Below are 14775 nucleotides of genomic sequence, written 5' to 3'. Positions count from 1 at the left end.
CTCAATTCTTTTTATTTGTGAATCTCCTCTCCAGATTGTGTCGGTGAAATAAGAGCATTATATTCAGAAGGATACGGAATCAGTACATTTGTTTGTTGTCACAAGCGGTAAACTGAAAGAAGGGGATGCTTTAGGCCCCAACAAATTCAACAAATGGATCCAATCCTAAAGTTGGAAGTATGAGTTCACCAAGACCAGCCCGTCGCTTTTCGTATGTTATTAATTATTAAGTTATTATCTAGACCCTAGTCTTATTAGATTTTAGTGTATTTATTAGGGTTAGTATGTTTTTGTGTTTATCAGAGCTTGTGATTTGACTTTGAGATCTTAGACTTAGACTTAGACTCCCATCTCCTCATCATCCTCATACTCATACTCATAAGTTACTTCTATTGTTGATTTTAAGTCAGAAGTGGGTGTCATAACATAAGATCACATAGCCGCACGGATGGGGGGGGGGGGTGGGTAGGCGTTTAAAGCAGCAGTGGATTTTGAATTGGATCCTTTTCTCTATCCTGAATTTGATGAATATGATGGGAATATTGTTATTGAGGGAATGCTATGCTATCATACTAGACCTATCATGTTCTAGAGTTCTAGGGACAAACTTGTTGCACAATTAATTATTATCTTGCGTCTTTTATTGCATGTTATTGTGTTATCTGAGTCCTTTAGGTGGACCCACACTTGTCTCACACTCACACAGTGTTTTTTTTTCTTTTCTGTGATTATCCCCAGACACCGTCTGGGGATAATGAAAATTCGTTATCCCCAGCAGACACCTGTCTGGGGATAACGAATTTTCATTATCCCCAGACATATATTTGAAACTCCGCTCTTTTAAACAATTATCCACATTCTAGAATATGGAATGTTTCCAAATGCACATAGATTTATTAGAAACAAGGAAAGTTAATAAAATATCTATAGAAACATCAAATTAACCAAAATTAAATCAGTTGTTAATACATATCAGTTGTTAATACATATACACAGTATGCGTCAACTTCGAAGTGGGTGTCATGGCCGAATGGTTTAGTCGTCTGCCCTGGAAGTTTACCAGAATCGACGTTGTGGGTTCAAATCCTGGTCCCGGCACTTTTTTTTTTTTTTTTTAAATTCCGTCTTCTTTTTACAGAACGTTGCAAGGGATGAATGTACCATCCATCCTCCCCCCACCTCTTTTTTTTTTTTTTTTTGAGCGAGTGTATTCTTTTCTCCTTTTTGCTTGGCCTTTCGTTCCGTTTCTGAGCGTGAATATCTTAAAATTGTTTTTATTTTCTCCTCTATCTGACCATTTGGTCGCTCCCTGAATATTTCTGTTTATTTGCTTTAAAATTATTTATTCTTTTTAGATACTTTTTGAGATCGGAGTGGGGACGAATATGACAATTTGCTATAAACTAGAAAGGAACCGAGAGAGAGTTAGAAAAAAAAAGTTGTGGGGGGAGGATCATGGATGGATGGGACATTTATCCCTTGCAACGTTCTGTAAAAAGAAGAAGGAATTTTTTTTTTTTTTTTTTAAAGTGGCAGAACCAGGATTTGAACCCACAACGTCGATTCTGGTAAACTTCCGGGGCAGACGACTAAACCATTCGGCCATGACACTCACTTCGAAGTCGACGCATATTGTGTATATGTAGTAACAACTGATTTAATGTTGGTTAATTTTATGTTTTTATAAATATGTTATTAACTTTCCTTATTTCTGTGTGGTTTTGGAAACATTCCATATTCTGGAATGTGGATAATTGTTTAAAGGGCGGAGTTTCAAATATGTGTCTGGGAATAACGAATTTTCATTATTCTCAGACAGGTGTCTGGGGATAATCACAGCCTTTTTTTTTGGTTTGTTTTGTTTTTTGGAGTTTTTTTTGATTAATTTTTTTTTTTTTTTTTAGGTTTTATTTTAAAGAATTGAGTGGCAGACTAGAAGCAGAAATTTTACTTTGTAAAAGTTGGTGATTAGAGATCATAGAGTGGAAATATGCAAGAAATTTCATGGTTTTTTTCAGCTTTGTCACAGTATATTTTTTTTTTACTTGCATCATCCATGGCTACCGTAGGAAATATATCTGGCGTACCTTCAGTGACATTTTCGTTTTTTTTCAGGCATTGTCCGGGGAATTATATAACATATTCTTCCTATCTATTTGCTAAGTAGGATGTAGATCATATTAATATTAATTATTTTTGTGTTATGTCTTTGATGCAGGCGATGGCAAACAAGGAAGCGGACATTTGTACTAGGGGGGACAGCTTTTTCAACTAAAAAGGTAAAAACAAATTTTCACTACTTTTATGAATGTGGTGGTAGCAATAGTAGATAGAATTAGAGTGTGATTATTTCAAAGAACAAGTGATTGACATTGAAACATGTTTTGAGAAATTTTAAAATCAAAATATATAAATTGTGTGAAGCCAAGAAATATATCATTTCTTCTGGTCATTTTTCATGTGTAAATGAAGGGTTTTTAAAATTTAGTTTTGTTTTGTTTTTTATTTCTTGATTATTAAAATCATAAGTGGCTTTTGGGACATCTGGTATATCTGGGAATAGTTATCCTAAAGAAAGGAAGGAATGGCGTTGTATTTGTTACACTCAAAAATGATAAAAATCTACCTAGTTGAGCTACTATTTTTTTCTTGGAATCTTTTTTTAAAAACTGACTGAGCATTCCTAACAATGTGCATGCATATTCAAAATAACTATCCTGATACTGATAGTCATCAAACTATCAGGATAGTTATTTATATTCAAGGTTTTTATGGCACTTAATGTTGCCCAGTTTATTACATCAAGATTAAATATTTAATTTGTTCATTTTTTTCTCTCTGTCTTTTTCCTTCTTTCTTTCTTTATTTCTTTTCTCTTTTCCTTTATATTTCGTTTTGCTAAGTTTTATCCTTCTTTTTTTTTTTTTTGGGGGGGGGGGGGGAAGAAATATCTTTTAAAGATTTTAATTTTTTCGTTGTTGGTGGTTCTTCTTCTTCTTCTTCTTCTTCTTCTTCTTCTTCTTCTTCTTCTTCTTCTTTTTCTTCTTCTTCTTTTTTTTCTTCTTCTTCTTCTTCTCCTTCTCCTTTAATGAAATGAGGCCAATCGAGTTGTTATCTTTTTGTATTTATTTTTTAAAATTATTTCATTTATTTTATTTTTTTTATTCCAGACCCCAGACATTAATAAAGAGAAAGACAGGAGAGACGAGGGTCAAGATGTAAATGAAGGTTGGAATATTATCATCATCATCAATGCCTTTTTCACCCTGGATCAGGGTATAGGCCACAGACAAACAGTTTCCGTCCTTCTCTATCCTGAGCTATCTTTTTTATCTTGTTCCATGTCTTATCAATTATCTGTATATCATCTTCTTTTGCTTGTTTCACAAAGACGTCATTTCGGATTTGTCTGTTGTCCTTCACAAATTCTGTCATTGCAGAAACCTTCGGTCGCCCAAGCTAAAAAAAAAGGATTTGATTTGTCCACCTGTGTTTCTGTAACAATTTGATTTATCATCTCAATTGCTCTAAAGGTCGGGGTTAATACAGTGAGAATGTCACCATCAGCACTGCTTAAAGAATATTTCAAATCAAGATTAATAATTAAATTTTATCTGATATATTACAATGACTATGATGGTCAGTACCGTTTCTGGTCTCGTTAAAAAGCTCTCATGATTTTAACGGGATCAGAGTCTCGTAGAAAAACTTCTGTGTGTGGCCTACCTTTTATAATCCTTTATTTTGACTCTTAGAAAAAGTTTTGTGTGGCTTGACATTTATATTATTATAATCCTTTATTGACTCTTGTAAAGAATTTTGAGTGGCTTACCATTTACAGTCGTTTATTGACTCTAATAAACTTCTGTGTGGCTTGTCGCTATCTGGCTGACTTAGAAAAACTTCTGTGTGTTATGTGATTTTATAGTCTTGTAATAATAATAATAATAATCATCGTCATTATTATTATTATTACAATTATTACTTTTGCTTTTGTTGATATTATTTATAGATTTTAATTGGCTTATATAAAAGTATCCCTTTTGTGTATTTTTTCCTCAGAAACTTTGACAAAATTAAATTCCCATGATGAATTGGTTCCCTCTATGAAAAAACAAAACTCTGTTTTGGAGGCACTTCAAAATACATCAAATCACCAGAATAATATTGAACCACAGAAACATTTGGAAGAAAATTCCATTAAGCTGACAACTGGTTCGGATAATATTAATCATGAGCTGATGAAGCCAAAGCATGGCCGTAAAAACCAAAGAACATTTGAATCTATCGCTAGAAGTTTGATAGAGGAAAATGAAAATTTGATTTCTTCTGTAGAACTGAACAAAAGTATAGAGTCTAATAATAAACAAAATGCTGTCCAAGAGAAGGAAAATGATGACACTGCATCACTTGCAGGAGATTCTTCATTTCACAATGAGAGAGAATATGAAAATGAATCTAATTCTGTACTTCAGAGTTACAAAGTAACTCGGTCTTCTCCAAGGAAAATAAATGAGAAATTGTCAAACAATCGAGGAAGTGTCAATTCGCCACTGTTGCATGATTCAGTTGTCAAGGGTAAGAACAGAAAGGACAGAGTCCATGAGGGAATTGAGTCTCATTCTGTACGTCAGAGTTACAAAGTGCCAAGGTCGTCTCCAAGGAAAGAAAATAAAAAGAAACAGGTGTCAAACGGTGAGGAATTTGTTGATTCGTCACTATTGGATGATTCAGTTGGTAAGGATAAGAATGGAAATGACAAAGTCCATGAAGGAAATGAGTCTAGTTCTTTTGTACCTCAGAGTCTTAATAAGAGTGAGTCGTCTCTCAGGCAAGAAAATAAGAAATCAACGTCAAACAATCAGGGAATTGTTGATTCGTCACTTTTGAATGATTCAGTTGGTGAAGATAAGAATGGAAATGACAAAGTCCAGGATGAGAATAAGTCAGGTTCTGTAACTCATCATTATAAAGAGACTAGATCATCTCCAAGGAAAGAAAATAAGAAATCAGTGTCAAATAATCAAGGAATTGTTGATCCGCCACGAATGAACGGTTCAATTGTCAAGAGTAAGAATAGGAATAATAAAGTCCAGGATGATTGCAGTCATGGTGAAAGTTGGGCTGAAAATTCAGAAAGTAAAAGTATGTTGAACAGAAATGATGGCAAAAATAGAGCATCGGGATTGCAAAAAGTTGTGAGAAGGCTATGGAAAGAAAATTCTTTTAGCCATGATAAAAATGGCGAAAATGTTGAAGAAATTGGTTCTTCATTCCAACATAATCTCACTGCTGCTTCGGTTTCCATGAATGATAAGAATAGGAGCAGTAGAAGTAGTTGTAATGATATTCCTGGTTATTCTGATGATCGTCACACTAATTCTGAATATTCTGAGACACACTTAGAAAGATCAGAAATTGAAAAAATCAATAGTTCTCGGAATGATGTAAAAAATTCTGTTGTTAAAGAAACTAATAACCATTCATCTTCATTTCATTCATCTGCTGATAAAGAAGTTGATGGAAGTGATGTAAGAGGTTTAAGAAATCGGAGGTCAATAAGAAAGCCACCAGTAGCAACCTATCCTGAAGAGTTTTTATCGAAAAGTCAAAAGAGATCTTTATCTTTGAAGTCAAGAAAAAGGATATTTGATAACACTGTCTCTGAAAATGTGTTAGGAGAGTCCCAGGCTGAGGATGCTATTGATTCTTCTGTGTCTAAACAAAAGGATAGAAATGCCTCTCTACATTCAGAGAGTTCTGATCTAAGGAATAGAAGTAGAGGTAAGAAAAGAAGAAAAGCAGAAAGTCTTACTTCTTTTACCCTTATGGACCAATCTGCTGATAATGAAAGTGATGATTTTAGGAGAAGTAATATTTCACAATCTCGTTCTAGGAAAGGCGATTTCGGCCCACGTGTCTCACTTGTTCATGAAAATGATGAAGAGTTTCCAGATTCAAAAAGGGAAGACATTCGACGACGTACAAAGTTGAAAACATCAAAAAAAGAGAAGGATACGTCTTGCTTATCATCAGAAAATCCAATTAATTCGGTTAATCAAGATAATGATAAGACTTCATCTCAATCCAATAAATTAATTGTTGATAAGAATAGTGTGAAGAGAAATAGAATTCCTACAAGTGATTCAGATGTTGAAGATGATGAGACTCAGCTTCAATCAAGTCATTTGAGTCATGGAGGGCATTTATCATCTAAACAATTACAAAGGTCTGAGATTAGAAAAAGAAATCAAAAAAAGAAAATCACCCAAGCGGATCAAGATAAGTCAGGTTCTTCAAAATCCAAGATTACTGATAGCAATGTGTTACTAATCTCTACATCAAATTTGAAAAATGGAATTGACAGTTCAGCTGTTGATGTGATTAATGCCTCTGACTCAGACGAAGATGGCCCAATACATAGAAAAGTCAAAAGATCTACGAGACAGCAGGAAAACAATAGGTCCACATTTTCAGTAATAGAACACAACAGAACTGCTTCATTACAAGAGGAAGTGAGCATTGGACCAGCTGTTCAAGATGAGCCAAATAGAAGTCTGAGGGAGAGGGATTCAATAAGAAAGCCACCACCTTCTCATTATCCTGTAGAGTTTTTGTCATCAGGCCAAAAAATGCGATTATCCTCTTCTAAACATAAAAAATCTCTTTTTGATAAGAGCACATCTAAGACAGCTTCAAATAGCATTGAAGTTGAATCAAAGAAAGAATCACCAAAAAATTCAAATGTTGAGGTTTATCAAACTGCTTTATCCTCTGAGAAAGTTATTAAAATTAAAAAACAAGAAAGCAGGCCGTTGAAAATTTCAAAGGACAAATCTGCAAATCTTGAGAAATCAAAAATATCGAAAGATTCCCAACAGGATTCAGGTTTGGAAAATTATTTCCCCAGTCATACTGAAGCACATGATCCCACAGATCCATCGCTGACTTTGTCAAATTCAGGCAAGGGAACCCAAAATGACAAATTGAGGAAACAATACAGTCTTATAAAAGAAAGTAAACACAAAAGTCCTGTCAAAGGCAATGCTAAAACAAAATCATTACACTCTGAATTGGATGAAAGAAAAAAATTAAAGAAGGATGGTAATAATTTTAAAGCAACAACAACATACTCTGAAAACAATGTGATAAAAAAATTGAACAACCCTCAAGAGAATATCAAAAACTCAAAGAAAAAGAAAGAAATGATCAGGCCAGTTCCAAGTGAACAGGAAAAGCACCCCAACACTTCTGTAAGACCAAATAATAAACAATCCTTGGAGTCAACTATAAATGAGTTAACAAATGAAGAGTTAACAAGTGGCAACCGAAGTCTGAGAGACAGGGATTGTATAAGAAAACCACCCACTTCACTCTATCCCATAGAATATTTATCTTCAAATCAAGCAAAAGCTTTATCGTTGCTGATAGCAAAGAAGAAGGGGAGTCAAAAAGATAAAAACCTCCAAAATTTGAAAGAAACCAAAGAACTTGTTAAAAAAAGGAAATATTCACTTCCAAGAAAGAAACCAACAGCAAAGAAAGTCGAAAGTTTTTGTGGTCCTGAAGGAGATCTTGACATGGCTACAGATCCCACCCTTCAAGTTAAATCTGTAAGTCAATCATTGTAATGAATGTTTGAATCTTTCCTATTCTTAATTCTTCTTCTTCTTTTTCTTCTTCTTCTTCATCTTCTTCTTTTTCTTCTTCTTCTTCTACTTCTTACTGTTATTATTATTACTATTATTATTATTATTATTATTTTCCTCTTCATCATTATCATCACCATTGTTGTCATTGCCTCTTCATGTTCCTCCACCTCGTCGCAATAGATTTTTACAAGATGATATTCATCATGAATAACTGAAGATCCTCTTAAATTTTAATGTTAATGTTCAGATCCTTTACAATTCCTTTTAAAGTCAAGATATTTGTGGTGCTAAAGATTAAGTGTGTGTGGGGGGAGGGGGGGAAATGCTTAGAAGGGATGATACACTATATTATTTTCTTGGTTTTTATGCACAATCATACATTTTAAACCAGGACATGACTTAAATTGATATTTTGACTTTTTCTTTATATAACATCTAAACAGTCCCTTATGATGGTTAATACTTTCACTGAGGAGTCCAGTTCCAATCGAGTGACAAGTAACAATTCTGATGTAGGCAGAAGTCAAGTTTGTGGTAGTCAGCCTTTGGAGGACACAATCTATGGTGTTCATAAACTGAGAAGGAAAAGACTTCTTTTCTCTGATTCAAGCCCTCCACCTGTGTCTAAAGCTGCAAGAAAAGGTAAGGGGTTTATCCATGCCCTCACTTAGTGCAGACTTTGTCGAATAAGATAAGATATACTTTATTGATCCTGAATGGAAATTATCATCATATGTTTGCACATCAGTCATCATTACATTAGCAAAGATTTATACATTATCGTGAATTAATTTATAAAAATACAAAGCTGAGAAAGATAAAATAAAATATACAGCAGCTACAAGCAAAACTATAAATATTGGTCATGTAGATGTTATATAATATTCTAATAGAATTTGTAACAATGGCAGACCTGCCAACTGTTCTCCAGAAAGGCTTATTTTTACATTTTTTAAAATCAAATTACACTTTTATGCTTTTTTGTTCCACATTACACCTTTTTGTCATCATCAAGGTTTGTGCATGATTTAAGCAATTTTTTCTTCAGGTGGAATATCGTCTCATTGAAAACGGAAGAAAGCTGCATTTTCATCTTCTACTTCCAGCTTATCTTGTTTTATGAATAAACCAGAAGCTTTCTTAAGAACAATCAAAAAACATTCTCTTATCTCTCTCCTCTCTCTCTCTCTCTCTCTCTCTCTCTCTCTCTCTCTCTCTCTCTCTCTCTCTCTCTCTCTCTCTCCTCTCTCCTCTCTCTCTCTCTCTCTCTCTCTCTCTCTCTCTCTCTCTCTCTCTCTCTCTCTCTCTCTTAAGCCTCAGAAAGTTTTATATACTCAGCTTGTTTGCGATTTATTATTTGTTCACAACAGATCAGAACACTCAATGCGATACATTACAGTCTACGACTCAAGACAGTCCTCACACATCTGACGATGTCCACCCTACAACCAGGTGAGTCAGTCATTCCATACCACAGACGGTCAGTTTAAAATAACAAGTGGATTATCCAGCATTATATTCATGTTTTCCAGATTTTGCTTAGACGTTTTTTTTACCATATATGTCTTTTTATTTTAGTTCTTTATAACCGTTAGTCCCAACTGGGTCGAGTATATCCCTGACTCTATTGCATGAAACAAGATATATTTCTCTGCCTTATATCTGTTTTTTTTTAAAATGTATTTATGTTTTTATCGGTTTTGGTTGTTGGCTGAAGAAGGGTTTTGAGTCCGAAATGTTATTGCGTTTTACAGTCCACAGTTACTAGCAGCTTAGTATCACCTTCACCTGTACTTAATTGATAATGTGGGTAAGATATGTGTGATGATATGACAAAATCTGTTGGGTGTTTTCAAGATATGAGCACTAAAAAAGTAGAAAGTGAAACCTGCAGAAAATAATGGTGTTTTGTACTGAAAACTGCATGTCCCAATCGCTCAGTTGATAAGAGTACTCACGTCACACGCAAAGATCCTGGGTGAAGTCGAAAAAATCTTCTCACTCCCCTGTTTACCCAGCAGTGACTGGGTAGCTTAATCTTGTTAGATCTGGTGGAAAGTACTTTGCAGTAGACAAGCATCCTATCCAAAAGCAATTGCTTTTATCAGTTTCACATTATTCTTGTACTAAAATACCTGTAACTTTGTCCCTAATTAAGACAATATATTTTGAAAATCAAAACTGCATTTTTTCTCAGGATGGATTGCACTGTACATTTGCACAAACTCCCGATATTAAAATTTGTACACCATGTGGCTCATTTTGTCAGGTCATCACACGCATTGTAAAGGCCATCTAATTTTTCTGCTATCAAGCAAAATAAACTGTGTTTAATTGTTAGATTTCTTATTTATTCGTTTTGTCTCAATTATCTATTCAGTTCTGCTATCAAACAAAACAAGCTGTGTTTAACTGTTGGATTTCTAATTTATTTGTTTTGTCTCAATTATCTATGCAGGGTCAATTCAAAGTCCAAACTCAACAAAGAGATTACAAAGAAGTCGGCAAGTACCAGAGTTGAGGTAAGAAAATAAAAATAAACATTGACTTAACTCTTCATATCTTGTGCAATTTTGGCATTGGTAAATTGATTTGATGAAGGACACAAAAAAAGCCAAGTTATGAAAAAAAATGCACATTGGTTAGTCGTAAGTGTATTTCTAAGGAAAGATGCCTAACTCTCCATATCTTGTGCAATTTTGATAGATTTATTTGATGAAGAACACTAAGGCTAAAATAAGGTAAGAAAACATAAAATGCACATTTAGTCACTCCATTCCTATTGTCAGGTGCTTAACCTTCTCCATACAAACTGTAGGAAAATTGTCACATTTGTTATGATACAAACAACATTTTCTTATTTAGATTTCTTTTTATAAATCACAAAATTTGAATAAATATCTTTATTTCATTTACAAGAACTTAATGCTGTTTTGTAAAGCTTTTTTTGCTAAACAAAATTATGCACAGCATGTTTTTATTGCTTTAAAATTTGAGTTCAAACAACTCGTATATTGGGTCGGTATGGCATTTCAGTAAAAATATTGAAAATGATCAGTAAGGAGAGAGTTAACTCTCCAGATCTTTTGCAACATTGATCGATTGGCTTTATAAAAGTGACATAACTCATACACCCTTATTCACAACAGTCTAAAGCAGGTCTTGAATTTCACTGAGCGGTGGTGTGATTGTAAATCCAGAGCTATTTATAGTTTAAGAGTCAAAATGTTCAGACCCTTGGCTTGGTGCTGGGTGAGAACTTTCATAATTTTTTTTAATTGACAAACTAGACGATTTTTTTGGTGATCTTCTGTCCTAATGTTTTGTCTTATTCATCCATGTTCATTTTTGCAGCAAAATAAAAAGAATGTAAGGAAAGCTGGGGGTTCAGGACAAGACAAATTTGATGCTGGGGAAAACCAAGCTTCTAAGACCAGGTATGCTTGATAATCTACACTGCTGTACTCACAAAAGAATTGGCCAAAAATACTCGTTCCTCAAATATTGATCTATTAAAATGACCCTAATCTTCTCAAAAACTCTCAAACCTGGGACTTCCTTGAAGACTTTCGTGAAGCCCCAGGTTTGAGATTTTTTTTGTCATAATGAAGGTCATTTTACTCGATGGATATTTGAAGGACAAGTTTTGTGGCCAAACTTTTTAAAACTTTTTTTTTTTTTTCAGAGTTTGTAAATTCATTTTATTATATTAATATAAGGATTTGTTCAAACTAATGGAGGGGTGATCACTTTTTTCTTTTTTTTTATCACAAGCTGAATGCATACATGCCGAATCTTACGAATTTTTCGTAATTTTACAAATTTTAGACAAATTTCATGGCCAAATACGAAATTTTATCGAAAATTACAAATTTTTAATTCTTAGTAATACTTAAAAGATAATAAAAAATAATGATAATAATGATAAGAAGAAGATCAACAACTACTACTACTACTACTACTACTACTACTACTACTACTACTACTACTACTACTACTACTACTATTACTACTACTACTATAATAATGATGATAATAATAATAATATTGTGGTTGTTCACACACAATTTCAGAAATTACGAATTTCCTTGTCAAATTACTAAAAATTGACATTAAAATTACTAAATTTGAAGTTTTGAATTTGGCAAATCTGTGACTGTTAATTGTGTATTTTTTTATGAGGTATGACGAATTAATTCTTAATTTATCCCTCTAAATTATGTTGTTGACATTTATTGAAGTGTCTATTTTGAAATAATTTGTAACTTCTTGACTGACTAACCAGTGAACATTCCAAAGCGCTTTACAGATAATTATATTACATAAGCAGGTAGTCAAGTTAAAACATGGAGACAAAGAACGTAATTGCTGAAATAATGGTATACAAACATTACAAATGGCATGATGTAAAATGAATTATGAAAAAGTGAGTTTTTATAGCACATTTAAAGTTTAAGATATCTATCTTAATAGGATGGTATGAGAGAATTTTATTTTTTACTTTTTGTTCATTTAGTCAGGGGTGTTTTTTTAGATGTAAAATTTTCTTTTTATAATTAACATTAACATTAAAAGATAGCTAAGCAGATGAAAAGTGTTAAGTGTTATCTTTTCGTATTTTTCAGCACTTACCTTGTTATTTATTATTATCATTATTTCCTCTCTTTTTACATTTTATTCACAGAGAGAAAAGTGATTTGAAAGCTAAAGAAGTCATCAGTGCATGGATGTCGTCTTACCAGCGTTTCATTGAATCACTGACCTTGGCCTGATGTAAAAAAAAAAAGAATCTCGAATGAAAGAAAAGTCTAGCAACTGCAGTTATCAAGTTTTTACTCTCTTTTGAAGAAAATTGTTTTTTGCTGGAAATGTAATGTTATGTAATTGTTTGTATAGAATTTTGTAATTATTCCACGTTGAGTTGAAGACAGCAACCTCCAATATATTAATTTCCTTTTTTCAGCTACAAATATTCATTTATGAGTCAGCAAATACTTTGAATAACATTAACGAGCTTTTTTATATAGTGCAATATCCACTAAATATGCTCAAAGCGTTTTACAAGGGGTCCCTAGCCAACAGCAACAATCAACATGTAAGACTAAACATGATGTCTATTATGGGATATTACAATTTTTTTCCAACAGAGGCAACTCTGTTGTTAAGGCCAGATACTCATTTTATACCTGTTGAGAGAATATGAGTAAAGAGCCTTTTCCAAGAACTGCACTATGCACCTCTCAGAGCAGGACTCAAACCCATCCGCTCCTGAAGCAAGTGTCATACCACCAGACCACATAGCCACACTAGCATTAAATTTCAGTCAAGCTGGTGACCATCTTACTGTCCTAATGATAACTGGTTTTCATACATATAGTGTGGCTTGTCGCGGCTATTTTTTTTAATGCCCTCATTATGTCAAACCATATTAGAAGTAAATGAGAAGTATACACAAACTTCATTGAATCTTTTTTTATTTTTTGTTTGGTCTTTTTTTTTTTTTTGTTTGGCCTACATGCTCATATCTGCAGGTCTGATAACTAAACACAATGATGGGCTTGAATTAACATTGTTGCAATGATTTAAACATTTCTATTGTTTGAGAATATTTCCTTGACAACAATGAGTCCATAACAATCTAGCTTTCCGTCTGCTCTGTCCATGGAAGCGGAAGTCTTATCAGAGATTTTTGTATTAAAATTAACATTTTTTGGTACAAAAATAACTAGTGGTAAAATGATGTATTCAAAGGTATATGAAGTTAGAACCCAAAAAATACATGTTTGGGGAATCGGTTTATTGTTTGTAGTATCAGTTAAGTTGCGTGTTAATTTTTGTTGGGGGTTTTTTTTGTTTTTTTTTTCTAGATTATTGTCACTCCATTTGATGAAACTATAATGCATTTACATAATGACTGCTGGTTCAGGCATTGAAAATAATTTTTTTGTTGACAAAGTTGTCCCAAATCAACTGCTGCTTATGAGTGGCCTGGATGAATGTGGATTATTTCATAGAAATTTTTATTAATACACATAATATAAATGTAAACATTGTTTGGCTGTCAGGAGAGCAGAGTTTTGTATCTCAACATTCAAAAACATCTTATTATTAGTTTTAAGCATACAATTTATACAGATACATTGGTATCTATGTTATATTTTGGATTAAATTTTTGTAGGATTTTGTAACCAGTATTTTAAACTGATATTTGTTGTTTTACTTATTAAATATTTATCCCAAGCTAACCTTCACAGGAAACGTTTTAGAGTCTTTTAAAGTAAGGATTGATATAAAAAAAAAGATTTAGGGAAAATCAATGCTTCTTTAGTTAAAATTAACGTTGGGGGGATTTTTTATTGTAATTGTAATCCAATTTTTTTGCTAAGGTCACAAAATCATTTGATCGTACAAGTTAAGGTGCTAGTCTTCCAAAAAAAAAAAATATATATATATGCAATTTTAAAATTTAGACTTGATGGAAGCAAAGCTTTCTATTTGTAAATAATGTTTATTACATTAAAATTGGAACCACCTATCCATTGTTGTTCTGCTCTAGTTCTTTTTGTGTCCTGTATTGTCCTTGAACGAGAAGATGCGGTTTGGCCCTGACTTTGGCTGTAGTGCATTTCTGAAGGAGAGGCATAGGGATGGGAGGGTGTGTCTGAATGTTGGGTTTTTTTTAGTGTGATATTGTATCCCTTTAAATCATATTAGAGTGACATGTATACAAATGTGGAGAGAACATAGTCATAACCCTTGTCCTTTAAGCCCTCCATGATCCGACAGTCTGAACAGTCATAAGCTAGCAAACAATGGCAGTGATTGCTAAATTAAGCAAACTATGTACGCATGTTTCACACATAGGTATGCTAAATTAAGCAAACTATGTACGCATGTTTTACACATTGGTATGCTAAATTAAGCAAACTACACATGTATTACACGTTGGTATGTTGAATTAAGCAAAATACATGTGTATTACACATTGGTATGCATGGGTATGTTCCCTTCCACTAGGTGTCTATTGATCCAACTCTCCTTTTCTGCTGTACACCATCATCCTTTTCTGCAAGTGCTACAAAACCCTAGGTGGGGTTCCTGGCCTCCCATTCCATAGCGGGCA

At 33.4% G+C, this 14775-nt stretch overlaps 2 protein-coding genes across 2 annotated transcripts in view; both read left to right on the top strand.

Moving 5' to 3' along the window:
* LOC144973468 (core histone macro-H2A.1-like) overlaps window positions 1–14775 on the top strand; it is a 592749-nt gene that overhangs the window by 573136 nt on the left and 4838 nt on the right. The gene's annotated exons all lie outside the window — the stretch shown is intronic.
* LOC144973448 (uncharacterized) lies at window positions 95–14189 on the top strand. Its single transcript, XM_078915907.1, has 9 exons — window positions 95–211; window positions 2219–2279; window positions 3171–3228; window positions 4063–7613; window positions 8096–8294; window positions 9023–9104; window positions 10111–10174; window positions 11007–11089; window positions 12337–14189. Exons 1-9 carry the CDS (start codon window positions 180–182, stop codon window positions 12422–12424), a joined length of 4218 nt encoding a protein of 1405 aa, XP_078772033.1. The 5' UTR covers window positions 95–179; the 3' UTR covers window positions 12425–14189.

The sequence above is a fragment of the Berghia stephanieae genome, chromosome 5, assembly GCF_034508935.2.
Source record: "Berghia stephanieae isolate SIO BIC M18660-M18661 chromosome 5, UCSD_Bste_1.3, whole genome shotgun sequence".
Taxonomy (NCBI): Eukaryota; Metazoa; Mollusca; class Gastropoda; order Nudibranchia; family Aeolidiidae; genus Berghia; species Berghia stephanieae.
The sequence above is the reverse complement of the archived record's forward strand: the minus strand, read 5'-3'. Positions and strand labels throughout refer to the sequence as shown.

Bases quoted from the DNA above. Each gene is read 5' to 3' on its own strand.
- LOC144973448 (XM_078915907.1), top strand. From the start codon at position 180: ATGAGTTCACCAAGACCAGCCCGTCGCTTTTC. The intron at 2,280-3,170 runs GTAAAAACAAAT...TTTTTATTCCAG, and splicing joins CAGCTTTTTCAACTAAAAAG to ACCCCAGACATTAATAAAGA. The intron at 11,090-12,336 runs GTATGCTTGATA...TTTTATTCACAG, and splicing joins AACCAAGCTTCTAAGACCAG to AGAGAAAAGTGATTTGAAAG.